The 19,779-nt window shown below is 38.2% G+C and overlaps 1 protein-coding gene across 1 annotated transcript; it reads left to right on the forward strand.

Annotated features, from left to right (window-relative positions):
- Positions 1-1,408: 1,408 nt before the first annotated feature.
- LOC110686623 (uncharacterized mitochondrial protein AtMg00810-like) lies at positions 1,409-4,724 on the forward strand. Its single transcript, XM_021863222.1, has 4 exons — positions 1,409-1,484; positions 3,525-3,580; positions 3,717-3,940; positions 4,088-4,724. The coding sequence occupies exons 1-4, from the start codon at positions 1,409-1,411 to the stop codon at positions 4,722-4,724; spliced, it is 993 nt and encodes a 330-aa protein (XP_021718914.1).
- The last annotated feature ends 15,055 nt before the right edge of the window (positions 4,725-19,779 follow it).

Genomic DNA, 19,779 nt, shown 5'->3' on the forward strand with positions numbered 1-19,779 from the left:
CTTCACTGGATCAACCATCTTCAAGGAGTCGGCTGCAAGGAGAAAATAAAAAAGTTAGAGAAAAATAATAAAAAGTTGGAAGTACAAAAATGAAAAACAACAGAAAAGTTGGATGCAAGTGGATCTACCCTTGGGAAACATGGTTCTTAACCCACAGGTGGAAAGGAATCTTTCGTCCTTGAATAGTCTGGGTGGGGGATCCAGTTCTTTGGCACAACGATATGAGTCCCATCCCCTAAGGGCTCAGTAGTGGTTTTGAAGAAACCCGGCTCCATTATTTGCTCCCGGGCCCTAGTAGAGAGCGCCAGGAAAGGACATTTTTTGCCAAGGAGAATCGGTTCCTTATTGTACCGGCACAACATCCAGTTGTGTCTCAGAGTTGGTGAGGAGACCAAATAAAATTTCACCTTCCACCCGGACCATTTGGACACATTGTCCAAAGTCATCAGATACTGGGGCAGAGTGGTAAGAGTATACCATGCCCCATGACCGCTTGGGGCCTTGCTCAAATAGTGCATATGAGCAAAGGCAGAGAAGCTGGGGCAAGATTCTGGAGCTCGCAGGCGGCAATATAACTTAAAATGTTCATCCATGAGTTTGGGGTGAGCTGTCAGACACCCATATCATACCCCTTCAGGATTTTCCTAATCCCAGTATGGAGGGGGAATCGGAGGCCTGATTCTATTACCGCCTCATAACAGACAAAATAGTTGTTTGCATTTTCTATGTTGTCCTCCCAGGCCATAACTGCGTCCCCAGGCGAAACAATGATATCCCACCCCTTTCCAAAGGGGTGCTTTTCTTTGAAAGCCCTGAAGCCACTCTTTAGCAGGGTTATGTCACCCGGAAACATTCTAAACTTCTTCGGGTCAGGGTTGTTAGTGACCTTTGCCGGCTACTGATAGTCAGCCGCAAAATTATCTTGATCGGAGCCAGAGGCCTCAGCTCCCGATCTTTCGGCGGCTTCATTGCCGCCTAAATCTTCCCTGAGTCCATTAGAGGAGGAGGCCTCTTCACCGTCTACCTCTCTTACGCTGGTGCTCCCGGAGGAAGAGAGAGCCTCATCGTTAGAACTGCTTCTCTCCTCCAAACCCTCATGTTCCCCATCCAGAACAACCTCGTCGGCGGGCACTTCCATAGCGCGCCGTCTCTTAGATTTTTTGGTCGTCTGTTTGACTCTAGCCATTGTGTCCTGCACAGACACAGAGAGGGAGGAATTCGGGGATGAGAACAACAGTTCCAACAGTCCAGAAAAGGCACCCCTTGTTCTAGATTCAGCCGAACCTGGAGACCGGCTGAATGTCCTAGGCAGTGTCGAGTGTGTGGATTGAGAGCTCATTTTATTTTTTAAAAGACTATGTATATAGACGGAAAAAAATGTATACAAGTTGAAAAGGAAAATCTAAAAATGGTACAGGCGGTTACCTTACGATTATCTCTGGAAACTCTGAAAACTGCTACAGACGGTGACCAGGTGTTGCAAGGTTAGCACGAGGAAATCTTGATAATTTGATGCAGACGGAACCAAAGAATCTCTCTCTAAAAATCTCTCTTTCTCTCTCTAAAAAGTCAAATGAAAATGAAATAGTGAGGGAAGGGGGGTAAACTTCTATTTATAGAAGGGTGACACAGGGGCATCCCCGTCATACTTTAAATTTTACTAGCCGTTGTTACTGTTCACCTTTGATAGGTGGACACGTGTCACAGGCCTCACGTGACATCCACGTAACTCCTGTGAGGGGCAAATGTTTAGGGTAAAAATACCCTAGATATGTGGATCAATAAGAGAAGGCCACGTGTCAAGTCTAAGCTGGCCCAAGTGGCCCAATAGCCACCTGACACGTGTACCCTTCAGATAGCTTCTGAAATGGCGCCCTTCAAGGGCCCAAATCCTAAGAAGCGTCGTAATTCGGAAAAGCCCACTAAAATCTAGGTCAAGTGACCTAGATAGGGGCATACCTACCAACGACCCTATAAATAGGGAGATATTTCCCCTTTTTAGGGTACATTCAATCATTGATTACACCTACTTTCTCTCTCATCAGAGAAACACCTGAGCTTGGAATCCAAGCAGATACCCACCTAAATTTCCGTACTCTTTTTCCTCTTTCAAGTTACTAACTTGATCTTCGGAGGCGGAGATCCAACCACCCGGAGTCTCCGTTGTTTTTGCAGGTACAACTCAGTCGGACTAGTCTTTGTGACGTAAATCTCCTGAGAGACAAAAACACCCAAAACAATAACGATCCTTTCAAAAAAAATTTCATAGACAATGGTTTGGTTTTTCGTTTTTCTTGTCCTCAGATCATACATCTTCACAAAATGGAAAAGCCGAGAGAATGGTTCACATTCTAAATAATGTGAAACGCACATTGCTATTTCATGCCTCCCTTCCTCCATCTTTTTGGATTTATGCTCTTGAGACCGCAAACTATCTTTTTAATATTTTTCCGACCAAGGTCCATAAAAATATAACCCCGACTCAAGCATTATTCGGAGTCATACCATCCTATTCTCACATTCGTGTTTTCGGTTGTCTATGTTACCCAAATCTCACCGCCATCGCTCCTCGCAAGCTTTCCCCAAGGTCCACTCCTTGTATTTTTTTGGGATATTCACCCAACCATCGTGGTTATAGGTGCCTCAATCTCACCACTAACAAAATCATAACCTCTAGACATGTCACCTTTGACGAGTCAAGTTTCTCATATCAAAACTTGGAAAAATTCAAACTAAAGGATTATGAGTTTTTAGGTGAATCTGAGACATCACCGTTGCTGTCTCACCATTTGTTTTGGCACCACCCCCCCTCACAATGGCCCAACAGCTTCTGGCCCACTTACTACCTATAGCCCACTTCTTTCCCCCTTGCATTCGGCCCAGCAGCATTCCCCTACCCCCTTGCATTCGGCCCAGCACCGCAGTCAGCCCACCTCACCTACACATTCCACACCGCAACCCTCACGCGGCGTGGCCAGTCCACGGCCCAAGCAGCTGTCCCCCCAGCCTGCCTACACCCCTCCACCACTACTAGGGATACCACCGATTCAACCAACTCGCCCCCCGCCACCTTCACCGCCGGTTACTCGTAGCAGCCGCGACATTTTAAAGCCAAATCCTAATTATAACTTAGCCACTTCTTCCATCATACACAAATCACCACTACCAAAGTCCTATAAACAAGCTTTAAATGACCATAATTGGAATGCGGCGATGAATGATGAATATAGTGCTTTAATTAAAATAGGGACATGGATTTGGTGCCTAGGCCCACGGGGGTGAATATTGTTAATTGTATGTGGCTTTTTAAGCATAAATACAAATCTAACGGGGATCTTGAAATGCACAAAGCTCGTCTTGTGTGTGATGGCAGGTCGCAGGAAATTGGCGTGGATTGTGATGAGACTTTTAGTCCGGTAGTTAAACCAGCCACTATTCAAACTGTTCTAAGTTTGGCTTTGGCCAAAAAGTGGTTGATTCATCAATTAGATGTCAAAAATTCCTGTCTACATGGTGATTTACAGGAAACTGTTTATATGCATCAACCCTGGGTTTTGTTGATCGGAGGGCTCCCTCTCATGTTTGTCGGCACCGCAAGGCCCTTTGTGGTTTGAAACAAGCTCCCAGAGTTTGGTACCAACGCTTTGCAAATTTTCTCATCAAATTTGGGTTTTGTCATTGCTAAGAGTGACAATTCTCTTTTTGCTTTCTGGTAGGGTGATGATATGGCATATTTACTCTTGTATGTTGATGATATTATTTTAGCTACCTCATCTAACAGGTTGCGTGCATGGATCATATCTCAGTCGCAAATTGAGTTCCCTATGACAGATTTGGGTCATTTGAGCTATTTTATGGGCATAGCAGTGACCCGAAAACCTTCTTATTTGCTACTTTTTCAGGAAAAGTACACACAGGAGATTTTAGAGCGAGCGTGCAGGTATGGCCTCTTGTAAACCTGCAGCCAATCCAGTTGACACTAAGTCCGAACTTAGTGCGGATGCAGGAACACCTTTTTGGGATCCTACTTTGTATCGCAGTTTAGCAGGTGCTCTTCAGTACCTCACTTTCACCTCACTTTCACCAGGCCAGATATTTCCTATGCGTTACAACAGGTGTGTCTTTTTATGCATGATCCTCGGGAACCTCACTATGAGGCATTGAAACGCATTATGCGTTATGTTCAGGGTTTGATTGATCATGGTTTACATTTATATCCTACTGCTTCTCATCGCTTGATTACTTACACTGACGCTGATTGGAGAGGTCGTCCCGATACCCGTCGTTCCACATCGGGGTATTGTTGTTTTCTTGGGGACAACCTCGTGTCCTGGTCATCTAAGCGTCAACATACATTATCTAAGTCGAGTACAGAAGCAAAATATCGAGGTGTCGCAAATTTTGTCTCTGAGGCGTGTTGGCTTTGTAATCTTTTACTTGAGTTACATTGTCTTCTACGGCAGGCTACTATCGTTTATTGTGATAATGTCAGTGCTATCTACCTTTCTGGCAACCTGGTACAACACCAACGCACCAAACATGTGGAGATGGATATTCATTTTGTTCGAGAAAAGGTTGCTTTGGGACAAGATCGGGTTCTCCATGTTCCTACTAGATATCAGTTCGCGGACATTTTCATTAAAGGCCTACCACGAGAATTATTTCTGGAATTCAGGTCCAGTCTTAGCGTACGACCTCCTCCCGTTACGCCTGCGGGGGTGTGATAGATATTATATTTACGATAATATTTGTCGCAGATTAGGATAATCTTGTATATATTTTGTTATACCTCGTATCCTTATCATAATAGGATTACGACTCTTGTAAACCCCTATATATATTATTCAATGGTACACACTCCAATCTAAGGAGTTTTTCCGAAATCTAACACTTTCTAAATAAAGAGTTAGACATCTACTCACTATGATATTTAAACGGAATCTATAAAGATGTCTACCTTAATGGTTGAATGATTTACATTTCCTTCTTAAAAAAATAAAAATAAAAATAAAATAAAAAAAATATGATGATTTACGTTGATAAACAAAGATATAGTAATATATTGCTTCAGCTTGTAAAATGCAATCACATTACGAAACTATTCCATTATTAAACACTTCATCTATAATAAGTAGTCAATTAAGTAATCTCTTCCCAACTTATCGTCATATTGGAATTAGATAGAAGTATATGACACTTTCAAAAATACACTCGAAAAGGCTCTCTCCAGTTTTATATAAAAAAATTGAGTCAATAAAGTAAACATGAAATGTATCCAATTTATAAACAATCACACTCCATCTTCACAGCAAATGTGAAAACCATGGAAAGTCAACAAGGTCATCTTTTAATGAAACACGAAGTATATAACTTATTTAGCCATGTAACATTTAACTTCGCATATACACTACTACACCTACTAGATAAAGGATCGCAAAATATGAAACGGATATCAAAGAGAAGCGTTCTCCAGTAGAATATAGAACATATTTGTCCAGGAGGTGTTTTGTGAGTTATTAAGACACTGTTCACTTCGCCTTAAAAAAATATTATTAAGTAAAAATAATTTTTGTTCAATAAAAATAAGTTTAATTTAGTTGAAAAAAAATCCAGTTCAAAAAAATTTAATAACTTTAAAAAATATATATAATAGAAAATCAGTAAAAATATTTTCACTTCAGCAAAAATAATTTCAGTTCAATAAAATTAATTCTAATTCAGTAAGTTTTTTTATTTTTTGACACACTGTAAAAATAATTTAAGTTCAGCAAAAATAATCTCAGTTTAGTAAAAAATAATTTTAGTTGAGTTAAAATAAGATGAAGTGAACGGTGACTAAATATAAAACGGTTATCATAGAGCTTGTTTGGCATCGTTTCTAGTTTTTAATTTTTAGTTTTCAGATTTTTTTTTTAAAAAAAAAATATAAGTGTTTCCTCTTTTCTGTAGTCAGTTTTTAAAATTATCTTGATTTTAATTAGTTTGACTAATTTATTATTCATTATATGGTATGTATATCATATGGTTTTACAAAACAAAAAACCAAAATAAAAAATAAAAAAAAAACCCACAGTGATGTCAAACGAGCTCATAGTTAACGGTTCTCTTTTATTTTATTTTTTACTCAAATTATAAAAAATACAAATAATTAATTGTTGTAGATAATATAGAACGGTCATCTTGACAACCGTTCTGTAAATACATTTGTATAAATTACCTTCGCGAGGAGGATTTCTTAATTTTTTTTAATTTTCTTAACTTTGTAAACAAAAACAATAACAAAACTTGTGTAAGCATAATATGGCACAACCTACAGAGAGTGAGGGGTAGCTCAAGTGGTTAAAGTTTCCCTCCCGCTTCCAAGAGATCTTGGGATCGATTCTCACCCCACCCTTGTGGCTCTCTAAACAAAAAAAAAAATGGCACAACCTACGATAATAAGATTTTAAGGTCATCACTCATTGATACATTAGCATTTTCGTAAAAACAATCTGAAAAAAATTTAGGACGGTAAAATGTTTTGTTCTATTTTATTATAAATAGATGAAAGTAACTTTCAAGACATTTTATATTTTTTAAGTAGCAGTTGCAATAAATATAACAATATTTCACTTGACTGTATTATTTTTTATTGATCATTGAGATTTGTGTTTAAAGTTTTAAAATTTACCCTCAGAAATATTATGGGGCAAACATATAATGACGGAGGAAATAGTTAGATAAATGTATACGTAGTTCATACAAATGTATATATAAAACACTCCATTTATTTCGTAAAGTTGTTCCCATTTGATTTTGCACAATTCCAATACACATATAATAGAAAATACAAGTTGATCTATTTGATTAATAAAATTTGTCAACTCAAGAGGTTATATTTGTCTTTTTATTAAAAATAAGTTGGGGGTAAATTTGTAATATGGAGGTTGTCCTCTTCCATTCTCTCTCCTTCATACCTGTAATTCAACCTCCAAACCTGTAGTTCGAAGAGCTTTAATGGAAGAACCAGAGCTCACAAGCACTTTCAACGGAGGATGACGACAAAATCTTTCCTGGGTTAGTCATGCCTTAATTTCTTAGTTCTTAATAGGGTTTTCTTATAATACAACTTATGGTGGTGGACGTAGTCGCTTTGAAAGGAGGAGCCTCAACGGGGACGGGCGGGGGGTTAGGGGGAGGAGGAAAGTAAGACCCATTATTATTAAAACCCCCCTTTATTAATGCTAAAATGTTGGTCTTTGTTACCAATTTGCCATTTGATTGACAAAATTTGTCAATTGAAACACCCTCTACATCATATAACTAATACTCCCTCCGTCCCAAATTACTTGCATCACTTTTCTTATAAGGCCGTCCCAAATTACTTGCAACATTTCTATAAAAGGCATGATCGCACTATTTTTTTAATATTTATCTCAAATATCAATGGCCCACTATTATTTCACTTTTGTAAAAAAATGATAAAAAATTTACACCCCCCACCCCCCCTACCCATACGTACCCCCTGATCTAATTTCACTTCACAGGCCACTTTCTTTCCTTCATATATTTTTTTTTATTTTACTTTTACTTTTGCAATTCACTTTCTCACTCCAAATTATTTTAACCCATTTTCAAGGTTCTTTCCATTCATCTTCTTCCCCAAATCATGAAACAAATTACTGTAGATTTGAGAAAAAATCTCATAGATGATACTGAAAAACATCAAATTAATCCTAATTTAGCTAAAAACAAAGATCAAGACTCATTCATCTACCCCAATTCTGATGTAATTGGGGTTTGGGTCGATGATTCTGTAGAACCATTTTCAATAGTTCCTGAAACTCCGCAAGACGTTCTCCACACTCGAGAGCGTGAAGTGACTACTCCACCGGACGTTTTTCTTCCAAGTGCGTTTTTTTCGGTAGAGCACGAAGAGTGAGTTGTTCCTGACACTCCAGAACGTGAAGTGGCTACCACTCCTGTGTGTGTAGCTCCAAAGCTAATTCGATGTAGTAGCGGACGTCAATTTAAAAATTCGATGTAGTGGCTACCACTATGGTGTTTGCCGGCAAAAATTAAAAAAAGGAATCAAATTTTTTGGATTCACATGTTAGATGCACGTGTATCCAACAGCACACCCACCCCCCCCCCCCAAAAAAAATGCTATGACCCACTTCCACTAGCTATAATAAAAAAAATGCCCACTACCAACTTACATACATTATAATAAACAAGTCAATTACTTTGCATAAAATCCAGCGCCAGTCAAACCGTTGCAACTAAACCGGGACGGAGGGAGTATATAAAGCTAAAGCTAAACTTTTAGCCAGACGATGAGGCAACGACACTTGGCGTTCTAAGTTTTCGCCAAGTTTCATGCCACATAGGATAGAGTTGTATAGAATTCATTTAGTATGATAAAAAAAATTAGTTTAGAATTTTATTTTCAATCAAATTTGGATAGAACTTTAGGATAAATTTGTTAATTTAGAGTTTTATTTTTGATAAAGTACCAATATTTCATATGTACAAATTGAATTATAATTTTATTCAAAAAATAATTAGATTATAACTCACATAAATTATCATTTAAATTTATTTTTTGTATCATAATATTTTTTTAGAGCGAAGGAATTAGTTCAAAATGTACCACATCCATTGTTTATAATATATTCTAATAAATTTAAAATATACTTCACAATCTAATATAATTTTATTACTATGTGTAGATCTATCAATCAGGTCGGGTCATGAGTCATTTTAGACAGGGTCATTATTTCAAGTTACGGGTCAAGAAATGTTTTTCACCAATATTATTATTATTAGTCATTACATGCGTACAAGTTTAAATCGTCACAAAAACACATCAATTCCTAAGTAATTTTGTATCAATGATTAGTTTTAAAATTTGACATATAGATTAAAAATATATCTTAAAATCCATTAAACAACCCGGGCATCGCACGGGCACAAAACTAGTATTATATAAAGCTAAACTTTTAGCCAGGTCACAAGAAAACGACACTTGTCGTTCCAATTTTTCGCTAAGTGTCGCGCCATGTTGGATAGATTTAAATGGAATTCATAAGATAAAAAAGATAATTTAAAATTCTATTTGGATAGAATTTTAGGATAAAATTATATAACTAATATATAAAGTTAAACTTTTAGCTAGACTACGAGAAATTGACACTTAGCGTTTTAATTTTTCGCCAAGTGTCACACCACGTAGACTACAATTAATAATAGTATGACACGTAGGGTAAATATGTTGTATAGATTTAGATAGATTTTTAAGTTAAAAAAAGGGGTAAGTATAGAGTTTTATTTTCAATAAAATTTGGATAAATTTTAGGATAAAATTGTTGGTTTAGAGTTTTATTTTTGATAAAATATCAATATTTTATATGTACAAATTTAATTATAGCACAAAGTTTCATATACGACTGGTTGTACAGTGTGGCCAGCCATATATTTTTTTTAATTCTTCTTCTCTCTCCTCTTTCTCTCTCTTCTTTTCTTCTTCCATCACCATTTTCTACAACAATACCTTGCCGACGTTCATACTTTCCGGCGACCCTCGACCTCTTCGTCGCAACATCTCCTTTTTCCCCCAATTTTATTTCTCTCTCCTCTTTTTTCTTCAAACTTCATCAATGATGTCGTCTTCTTAGCCCAAATTTCTTCAAACTTCATTAATGGTTTACTATTGGAAATTTATGTTCTACGAAATTTATGTTGAATCCAAGATTATTTGCTGAAGATTTAGATTATATAACTTGCAAGTTGTTCAATTTTATTACTTAGTTTTTTGTTTGATTGAAAAACGAAGAACAAATTGTATTCGTGGATAGTGGTGGTTTCGTGGGTGGGTAGTGGTGGTTTCGTGGATGAGTAGTGGTGATTTGGTGGTTCTGGGTTCTAGATCTGGTTTCGTTGGTGGTTTAGGTTGGTAGTGGTTCGTTGGTGGTTTAGGTTGGTGGTGGTTGTTGGTGGTGGGTAAGGGGTTACTAGATCTAGTCCGAGGTTAATAGGTGGTCCGATCCGAGGTTACTAGGTCAGCGGTCAAGGGTTACTTGGGGTTACTAGGGGTTATTAGGGGTTACTAGGTTGGGGGTTACTAGGCCGGTTAGGGTTTACTAAGGGCTACTGGGTCAGCGGTCAGGGGTTACTTGGAGTTACTAGGTCGAGTGTTACTAGGTTGGTTAGGGGTTACTTGGGTTACTAGGTCAGTCAAGGGTTACTTGGTCAAGGGTTACTAAGTTAGTCAGGGGTTAATTTTGTCTTGGGAAACTTTGTCTGGGGGTTATTTTGTCATTTGCTAATTTGGCACCCTTCCGCATAGTGCAGCCAGCCGCACCACTAGAAACGCAATGTAATTATAATCATATTAAAATAATAAATTATAACCTTCTCATATATATATATATTGTATATTTCTATAATATATATCCTACGTCAAAATATACCAAATCAAAGGGGATATACAACTCTTACATATCAATGTTTGTATTAATGATGTGTTTTAAAATTTGGTACAATGTTTGTAGGGAATATTTCAAGCGTTAATCCCCTAGCTTGAACCCCACTGTGATCATACACTTAAGTACGGTGGCATCCAAAGGGAAAGAAGATAGAGAAAAAGAGTCGCCAACAAGTTTTAGGAAATTGTAAACCGTTCACGAGGTGAAGGTTACACCCCTTAACGATCCAAGAGATCGTCAACTCCACAAGGTCTTGAACCAAATAGGGTTCGGGGATGAAGGTACAATTCTGTAGGGAATAGTTTCAAGCCTTAATCCCACTAGCTTGAACCCCACTGTGATCATACACTAAAGTACGGTGGCGTCCAAAAGGGAAGAAGATAGAGCAAAAGAGTCGCCAACAAGTTTTTAAGGAACTTGTAAACCGTTCACGAGGTGAAGGTTACACCCCTTAACGATCCAAGAGATCGTTAACTCCATAAGGTCATGAACCAAATAAGGGTCCGGGGATGAAGGTACAAATCCAACTTAAAAGAGATTGAACCTGCCCTAATAATAGGCATCTACTTTATTCTGATCGTATTCATGTGCGCTTTCTGACTAACATGCAATCAATAGGATTAACCCTAAACCTGTTTAATCTATGTTGGTTGAATATTAATGCACAAATAAACTATTATTGGCGATCACTTGAATTATAATCACAATTAACCCTAACAAGATTATTAAATATCTTATTAAGCGTGGTTGCAAGTACCAAAATTCCCTTTAACATGCAATAAAGGTGTGATCAAGCAATAAATAAATAAATAATCAAGCAACATAATAAGTAACCATGAATAATAATCATAAATAAAATAATAATCAAAATTAAAATAATAATAATAATATTCATAATCATGTTCATGTTAACATCAAAGCATAATAATAGCAAGATCCTAAGCATGATACTAACAAGATTAATAACAAACCCTAGCATGTCACTAAGCAATAAAAATCAAATCTTTAGCCCTAACATGATACTAACAATCATAAATATTAGGAAGAGAATAAAAGGTATCATAGCAATCATATTTAATATTAAAAAATATCCTAAACATGATACTAGGAATATCATAATAACAATCTAAGCATGATTTCTACATCATAAAATCAATCAAATCAATTAAAATACTTACTTGGATGACTCGTACCTCTTTCTAATAACAAAATACACACGTTAGTAACTTCAAGGAAAATAATAATCAAAACAATTAAATTAAATAATTGAAAGAGAGATTTGGGACCAAACCCTCAGAAATTAAAACCTTTCACGTCTAGGGCGAAGGCGACTTCGAATATGGATAGGTGTTTCTAGATCTTGCGGATGCGGAATTTTGTATTTGAGAAAAGGCTAGTTTAGAAAAAGAGAGAGAGAGAGAATAATCAAGAAAATCTTGATGAGAGTTGGTGAGAATTGATTAATAGATGTAGATGATGAATGAAAACGGAGTTTTTGATACGATATTTATAGAGAAAATCATCCAAAAAAGATAATTTAACAAAACAGAGTCTGAAGATCCCAAAACAGAATTGGCGCCAACCCTGGCTAACTGGCGCCAGCGCCAGGCGCCAATGGCTAGCGTCTGGCGCCAAGCCTGGTTCCAGGCGCCAAGGCCTGGGGTTGGACGCCAAAGTGGTTTTCAACGCGTTTTCGAAAATCTGATAAATTTCCTGTACTGGAAGATAAAATAATATAATTCAATCGAAAATGCTATTTGATCTTAATTAAAACTCTGAAGAGTCCTAATTGAATTAGGAATGAAAAGAACCTTCTAGAATGTTCTAGAAGACTAAAAACATTCCTAATTGAATTAGGAATGATAAATTATATTAGGCCCTCCCCTAGATCATTGGGCCGTACATAAAGCTCAAACCGGGCCCATTTTAGTAAATTGGCCATAACTCCTCAATATTCATTGGAATCGGGCTTATAATATATTGTTGGAAAGGTCTTTGCAAGCCCCATCCAACTACGCCACTATTGGACCCATATCATGGACCAACCAAACTGGATTGGCTGTTTTCTTAAAATAAAGTTTTCAAAAACAGGAAGAAGAGAAAAGAAATAAAACTTTCCGCAATACTAGACCTTTCCACACTTTCGTTTCATTCGATTATGATTCGACGTGAAAGGCACTCATCACCGGGTTTGGTTTTGGGGAGACACAAATAGGTGTCTACAGAAGCCCCCACTTTGACTGAGTTTGGAGAAACGCAAGTTTCGAAAACAAAAGTCAAAGTATCGATAGGGACGGAGAATGATTCAGAACGTTCTGCGATCCTAAATCAATCTTGTAACGCCGATACCTGCAAAACTAGCATTAGTTAAACATATAAAAGAGTTAAGAAACGCGTATCTTGCACCGTCGAGCACACGTCTCTGAAAGTAACCGATTGTTGCTGCTTTACTGTTGTTTTGATGACCTCCTGCAAGCCAGAGAATGCCATCCCTCTTGAAAACCGCTACGCCTCATAATTGCTTCCAAATTAGAAGATTGCTTCGCTTGAATCTATCCTCCCCGCAATGATAATATTCCACGTCCAAGGGAATACTATCGAAAATTATTTCTCTCGAAATAATTCTCATCCGCTTTATGATCATCTTCCATGCCTAAGGGAATATGATCGAAGACAACTTCGCCCGAAATTACATTCAGTTGTTTGTGACAACTTTCCACAATCTAGGGAACGCCACCTTACTGTTTCGATGTTCACTCGTCTCTGAACAAAGAGCTTCTTTTTTATATGATCTTCTGAATGATGTGTCCACGCGTCTCTGAACGAAGAGTTTGATTGATATGCCCACGCGTCTTTGAGCAAAGGAGCTTGAAAAGGATTGTCCACGCGTCTCTGAACAAAAGAGCTTGATTGATATTCCCACACGTCTCTGGAGAAAAAGAGCTTGAATGAAATTTCCACGCGTCTCTGGAGAAAAAGAGCTTGAATGAAATGTCCACGCGTCTCTGAACAAAAGAGCTTTGATGATATGTCCACGCGTCTCTGGACAAAAGAGCTTTTGATGGAAATGTTCACGCGTCTCTAAACAATAGAGCTTCGATGAAATGTCCACGCATCTCTGAACAAAATAGCTTTTGATGGAATGTCCACGCGTCTCTGAACAAAAGAGCTTTTGATGAAATGTCCACGCGTCTCTGAACAAAAGAGCTTTGAATGAAAATGTTCACGCGTCTCTGAAAAAAAGAGCTTCAGTGCTTGAATGTTTGTTGCGATAATGTTCTGAAGAAAAATTTCCGAAGACCAACGTTTGTCGATCTCTAAAGCTCGCCTGAACTTTATTCCGCTAAAACCAGTATGTCGGTGTCTCCGTGATTAAGCGCTTTAAGCTAAGTGAGACGATCTTTCATCAGGTCGATCACTTATTGCAATTGTAATGAAACTGACTATTTAATCATGTCAAATTTCTTATAGGGGCTAACTGGCGTACCAAGAAACCCGAAATTGCTGTATGAAGTCGAAATCACCTTTCTGAGAGGCTTCGAGCTCTGTCGTTGCTGAAATATTTCTGGCGCAAAGAATTGATTCTGTCGCCGAACGCTGTGATAGGGTCTTCCCTGTTCTGCTGCACTTGTATTTATTTTTGACTATAGAACTTTGGCAATTTCTTTAATTATCTTAGGGTTGACCTAAGGCTTAAAATTATCTTAGGGTTGACCTAAGGTTTAATGTTGCTTGACTCATCGACTTGACACGACTCAAGGTATAAACTTGACTCGCTAATTGACTAACTCGAGGTTGACTCGACTCAAAGTGAAATGACACATGTGTTAGACTCATGACCCGTGTGTGCATAGTGTTGATTATGCAACTCGAAAAATGCAAAAAATTTCCGTCATTTTTGTGGAGGGTACCGACTTTCTCCCGAAAAAGAAAGACGTGAAAAAAGAAGAAGCGAAGTTTTGAAGATGCATGTTGAATGAGCTTAGTCAAATGTCATTTGATACTATCTCTCAAGGTGCAAGGATTAATCCATCCTAGGCTATCTCAACTGTTGACTCAATGATGAAAGCATTTGGGTAACTTAGGCACGGAGGCTAAGCACTTCGTACTTTGTGATGCAATGATGATTATGATTGATGAGTGATGTTGATATGATAAGGCATGCTTCAGCGTTGTGTTAAGATTTCATGACAAAGGGTTCCTAAGGGAAGTATATTTGGTCATGTATCTGTGCAGTGTGTGAAAGTGACACTAAGGCTAGGCCGCAAGAGCTAAGTGTGTGGAAAAATATATTGTTAGAAGAGCCAAATAATGGTGACTCTTAGACTAGGTAAGCTAATGATGTAGGGATCAAGCCCCCAAGTCTAGCTCTAATTGAATAGGGATGAGCATTCGAGATCCCTTTATATGATCATGGTGTAAGCGTGTGAATGTGAATATGAATGCATGTTTATTACGGCCGCACCTCGATGTGAGGTTGCCTACGTATCCGTTAGGAATCATGTCGAATGTAACTCTAGCCAAACCTCGCACAAGTGTGTGTATACCTCAAAAAGGTCTTTTTAAGGGTTGTAACGTGGTTAGGCTAAAGATTTGAAGAAAAAGGGGATAAAGGCTCAAGACCCTAGATAAGCCCCCCAAGGTGTGCAACCTTGCTTTTGAATCTTTATATTTTCATGCTTGAGGTTTTCTACTCTTTTTTAGCTCTTTTTGCTTTAGCATTTATTTTATTTTTATAAGTGTGGGCAATCCCGAACATGCGGTCTATCACTCACTTGGCATTCATGTTTCTCAGGCACGGTACCGAGCACTCGATAAGAGACGCAATCTGAGACGTGTTCTTATCGAAGATATTTTCATATCAAAGACATTGGAACACTTGCCCTTTTGTACACTTATTTTGTTGTTTTTTTTTATTATTGCTTATTTGTTGCTATTGCTTTCTTTTAAATTTGCTCAAGCTTTCTTTAATTGCATAAGTTGCACGCCATCCCATCCCAAGGTTAGGTAGATGTAGGTTGAAAAAGAAGGGTATATTGTTAGACGAGGCTCAAAGTGGTTTATGAAGAAAGGATATAAATTAGAAAGGCGAAAGGAGATATGATGTGGCTACAAGGGGTGCCTCAAATCATTGGTATACCTTGTGCTTAATTCGACATGGTTTTTTTTTTTTTTTTTTTTTTTTTTTTTTTTTTTTTTTTTACAATGTGATGTGATGATCATATGCAAGGAAATAAATGCTCAATTTATTAGAAGAAAATAAAGAATCTACAAAGTTAATCTAAGGAAAGGAAAAAGGTGCCTATGCTAGACTTATTGGGGAAAGAAAAGATGAAAAAGAAATAGAAAAAAAAGGCCATGAAATCTTGTCATTGCAGATCGCCTCTTGTCTTGTGTCATTCGATTCATCATCACCCATTCTTCTCGCTAGCTAGAGGCAATGGGACCTTGTTTGCTTCTATGAGGTCTTGAATGAGATTTTGAAACCTGTAGCATTCATCAGTGGTATGACCGTTTCCTCGATGGTACTTGCAATAGGAATTTGGATTCCATCTCGAAGATCGATTTTCTGGTGTTGGATCCTCAGTAGGGCCAATAGGTTTGATTAATCCTCGATCATAGAGACGATCGAAAGAAGCATCGTAGGTCATTCCAATGGGCGTGAACTCTCGCCTGGGTTTCCTTTTAGATCCTTGATTGTGGAGATAATCGAAAGCTTCATTACAAGTCATTATTATTGGTGTGTATTCTTTAATGGTCCGTTTTGCTTGTGGTTTAGGAGCATTGAGTTCTTCATTAAACTCTTGGCGAGAATTTTGTTCAATGGCCATCACCCGATTTGCTAATCCTTCTACCACATTCAAGAGCACGGCAATGACATCTTGCAGTTTTCGAATTTCCTCTTTTAGACTTGACGAGTCTTCTAAGAAAAGACTTTCATCCTCCTCATTTATGGCCACTTCATCGAGAGAGGTCATATAAGCTGTCTCGATCATAGGCTCTTCTACAGGTGTGATAAGAAGTGATGGATCAAAGGATGCTTGGTCATCTTCGATGGCTAGAATCTCGGAAGTTTCATTGTTATCGATCAGATCTTGAATAGCTTCTTTGAGTTTCCAACACTCTTCAGTGTCGTTACCCTTTCCTTGATGATATTTGCAGTGCTTATTAGGGTCCCACTTAGGTGGTCTGGCTTCTGGAACCGGATCTTTGATGGGCCCTATGGGCATGACTAGTCCTTTGTGATGTAGCTTCTCGAAAGCCGTTTCATAACTTATACCAAGTGGAGTGAACACCCTTTTTGATCTTTGGATTCGTGGTTTAGAGGTGTTTGTAGCATGTACTTCATTAATGGGAGAGGAAGAAGAAGGATGGTCGTTCTTCTTTCCTCTCGCACTATTATATTTTAGAAGGTCATCTTCAATGTCAATGCCTATATTATAGACAGCTTTGAAAGTATTCAAGTTGTGTTGGTACTTTAAGTGTTTTCAATACTTCCCTTGAAGATTCTTGGTAAACATCCTCACAGATTCTTTTTTGGTAGGAGCCTTGACCATATTAGTAGAAGTTTCCCTCCATTTGTTGAAGAAAGACGTGAACCCTTCGTTTTCCTTTTGTTTTAACATCTCGAGTTGTCTATGGTCTGTCTCGTCTTGGGTGTTGCACTTATATCTATCTATGAAAGCGTTTGTTATCGACTCCCAAGAAGAAGTTTTTTCTTTCTCGAGAGAAAAGAACCATTGTTGACAAACGGTTTCGAGAGATAGTGGGAACAAAGAGGGGAAAACCTTCTTATCGATACCTTTAATGCTCATTATAGTTTCAAGAGCTCTTAGATGGAAGTAAAGGGTTATCTGTTGCCTTGAATTTAGGGATGTCAGTGGCGTTGAACTTATGCGGAAGAAGTTCTTAGTCTAGCGAGACCCCTTGTGAACTCATGCCCTGAAATTTATAGTCACTAGATAGCTTGCTCAAACTTTCTTGCATGAGGTCCATCTGTTGTTGCTTAACGGGGTCATCAACCTTAAGTGTGAGGAGCTTCAGTGTTTCAGTCATGGTAACCAATTGGTTCCTAAGCTCATTGACTTCTTCTTGAGTTGCCATTATCTTTTTAGCCTTCCTCTTTTGACGAATCGGTTTATCAAAAAGCGAGACTTGAATAAAGCGGTTGTCCTTGATTAATCGCCCTTCACTCCTCGACCAAGTACTGTGAAAAAGGAATTTGGGAATATTTATTGATAATTATTTGACTCAAACTTTATTCAACGTACAGTGGATGGAGGAAGTGAAGAAATATTGGAATAGAATGTGAAAAAAGAAAAAGATGATGGAGGTGGAGGGATATGAAGAATTAGGAATAGAATGTACCCCCCAACTTAAATGACGGAAAAGACCGACTCATGCATGAACCTAAGACATGGCCATGGTGATGTGTACTCAAGGTGTGTGCTAAGACTAGTGAGTGTAGATGGTGCATTAAGACTCGTGTCATGACCATGTGGCTAGACTATGTGACCAAGACTCGATTAATGACTCGACAAGGTGTTATTGATAGCGGAAATTAACCGAATTAATTAGCAAACTGGTTAATTAGACCCTAGGTGATGACTCGACCAATAATCCGAACTGTCGGCCAAGCGACAGGTCTAGCGTCACGATATAGTGATTGGCGCCAGACAATTAAGTAAATATCTGGCGCTACACACTAAAATGTGGCGCTACAGCTCAGACTTTGGCGCCAATATTGGAGCTTCGGTCCGGGACTGTTTTCGGTATTATTAGTCAACTGGGGTATGCCTAAAGTCGTACTAGGTCAATTTCGATTAAAAAAAACTTTATTGACTCAAATTAATTAATTAATTAATTAGGCAAAGTTCTTTAAGTCATTAATTTCAGTCTCAACACAAATCAACAAACGGTTAAGAGAAACATAGAATATATATGCACAATAAATAATGCACAATTAGTCAAGTAGGCACAATATGATGCAATGAGCTCGCAACCTAACCATGGCTCTAGTTCTCTAAAGTTCGGGATATGGTTTAGTCATTAGGGTCCATCGTTAATTGTCCATATGCACCGCGTAGAAGCCTAACCGTGAAAGGTTAACGCGTGTGGATAGGACACCGCGAGTTTTTAGAAAAAACTCACTTCCATGGTTTGGTGAATTCAACCTCCCAGATGTACCCTTTGTTGCCAAGAGCGTTCAATCGGGTAGATAGAGCATGAATTCCCAGAAGGTTATGTCCATATGTAGAACACATATGGGTTTCAGAAAAGTGAGAAAAAATTCAATCAGGAAGTAGGATCGAGCAAACAATACGAAAAACCGATCGAAATTAGAACGCATATTTCTGGCTCGGTATTGGGGGAAATTGGCGCCAGCAAACAGAGACTGGCGCCAACTTTTAACTGTAGCGCTTGGCGCCAATACTGGCGTCTAGCGCTACGGCTAAAAGTGTGGCGCCAAGCTCTGGCCCCTAACGCTACTTCCCACATGCCTCAGCAGCTTTCTGTGCTCAATAAAATCATCAAGTTTCGCGCGGTGTTATTTCAGTCCTAGTTGTGAAATGCATTTCTCAAATTTCCTACGTGTAAAATCCTTATGTTTTTGACTCATTACGGATGTTCTTTCCAATGAGAACCTTTTTATGCATATGACAATAATGTTAATCAAAATTACGCACATGAAATACTTAGAACTTTTCGAGTCTCATCCACTCATTTTAAATCATTGTCGAAACCCAGTGGAGTCGCCAAAAAATGTAGGGAATAGTTTCAAGCCTTAATCCCACTAGCTTGAACCCCACTGTGATCATACACTAAAGTACAGTGGCGTCCAAAAGGGAAGAAGATCGAGCAAAAGAGTCGCCAACAAGTTTTTAAGGAACTTGTAAACCGTTCACGAGGTGAAGGTTACACCCCTTAACGATCTAAGAGATCGTTAACTCCATAAGGTCATGAACCAAATAAGGGTCTGGGGATGAAGGTACAAATCCAACCTAAAAGAGATTGAACCTGCCCTAATAATAGGCCTCTACTTTATTCTGATCGTATTCATGTGCGCTTTCTGACTAACATGCAATCAATAGGATTAACCCTAAACCTGTTTAATCTATGTTGGTTGAATATTAATGCACAAATAAACTATTATTGGCGATCACTTGAATTATAATCACAATTAACCCTAACAAGATTATTAAATATCTTATTAAGCGTGGTTGCAAGTACCAAAATTCCCTTTAACATGCAATAAAGGTGTGATCAAGCAATAAATAAATAAATAATCAAGCAACATAATAAGTAACCATGA

Source organism: Chenopodium quinoa, unplaced genomic scaffold (genome assembly GCF_001683475.1).
Source record: "Chenopodium quinoa cultivar QQ74 unplaced genomic scaffold, ASM168347v1, whole genome shotgun sequence".
NCBI classification, from domain to species: domain Eukaryota; kingdom Viridiplantae; phylum Streptophyta; class Magnoliopsida; order Caryophyllales; family Amaranthaceae; genus Chenopodium; species Chenopodium quinoa.

What these genes read in the sequence shown, in the direction of transcription:
- LOC110686623 (XM_021863222.1), top strand. Translation starts at nt 1,409, where the DNA reads ATGGTACAGGCGGTTACCTTACGATTATCTCTGGAAACTCTGAAAACT. An exon ending in CGGTGACCAGGTGTTGCAAG is followed by an intron (nt 1,485 to 3,524) that starts GTTAGCACGAGG and finishes GGTGATTTACAG; the next exon opens with GAAACTGTTTATATGCATCA. An exon ending in ATTTTAGAGCGAGCGTGCAG is followed by an intron (nt 3,941 to 4,087) that starts GTATGGCCTCTT and finishes CACTTTCACCAG; the next exon opens with GCCAGATATTTCCTATGCGT.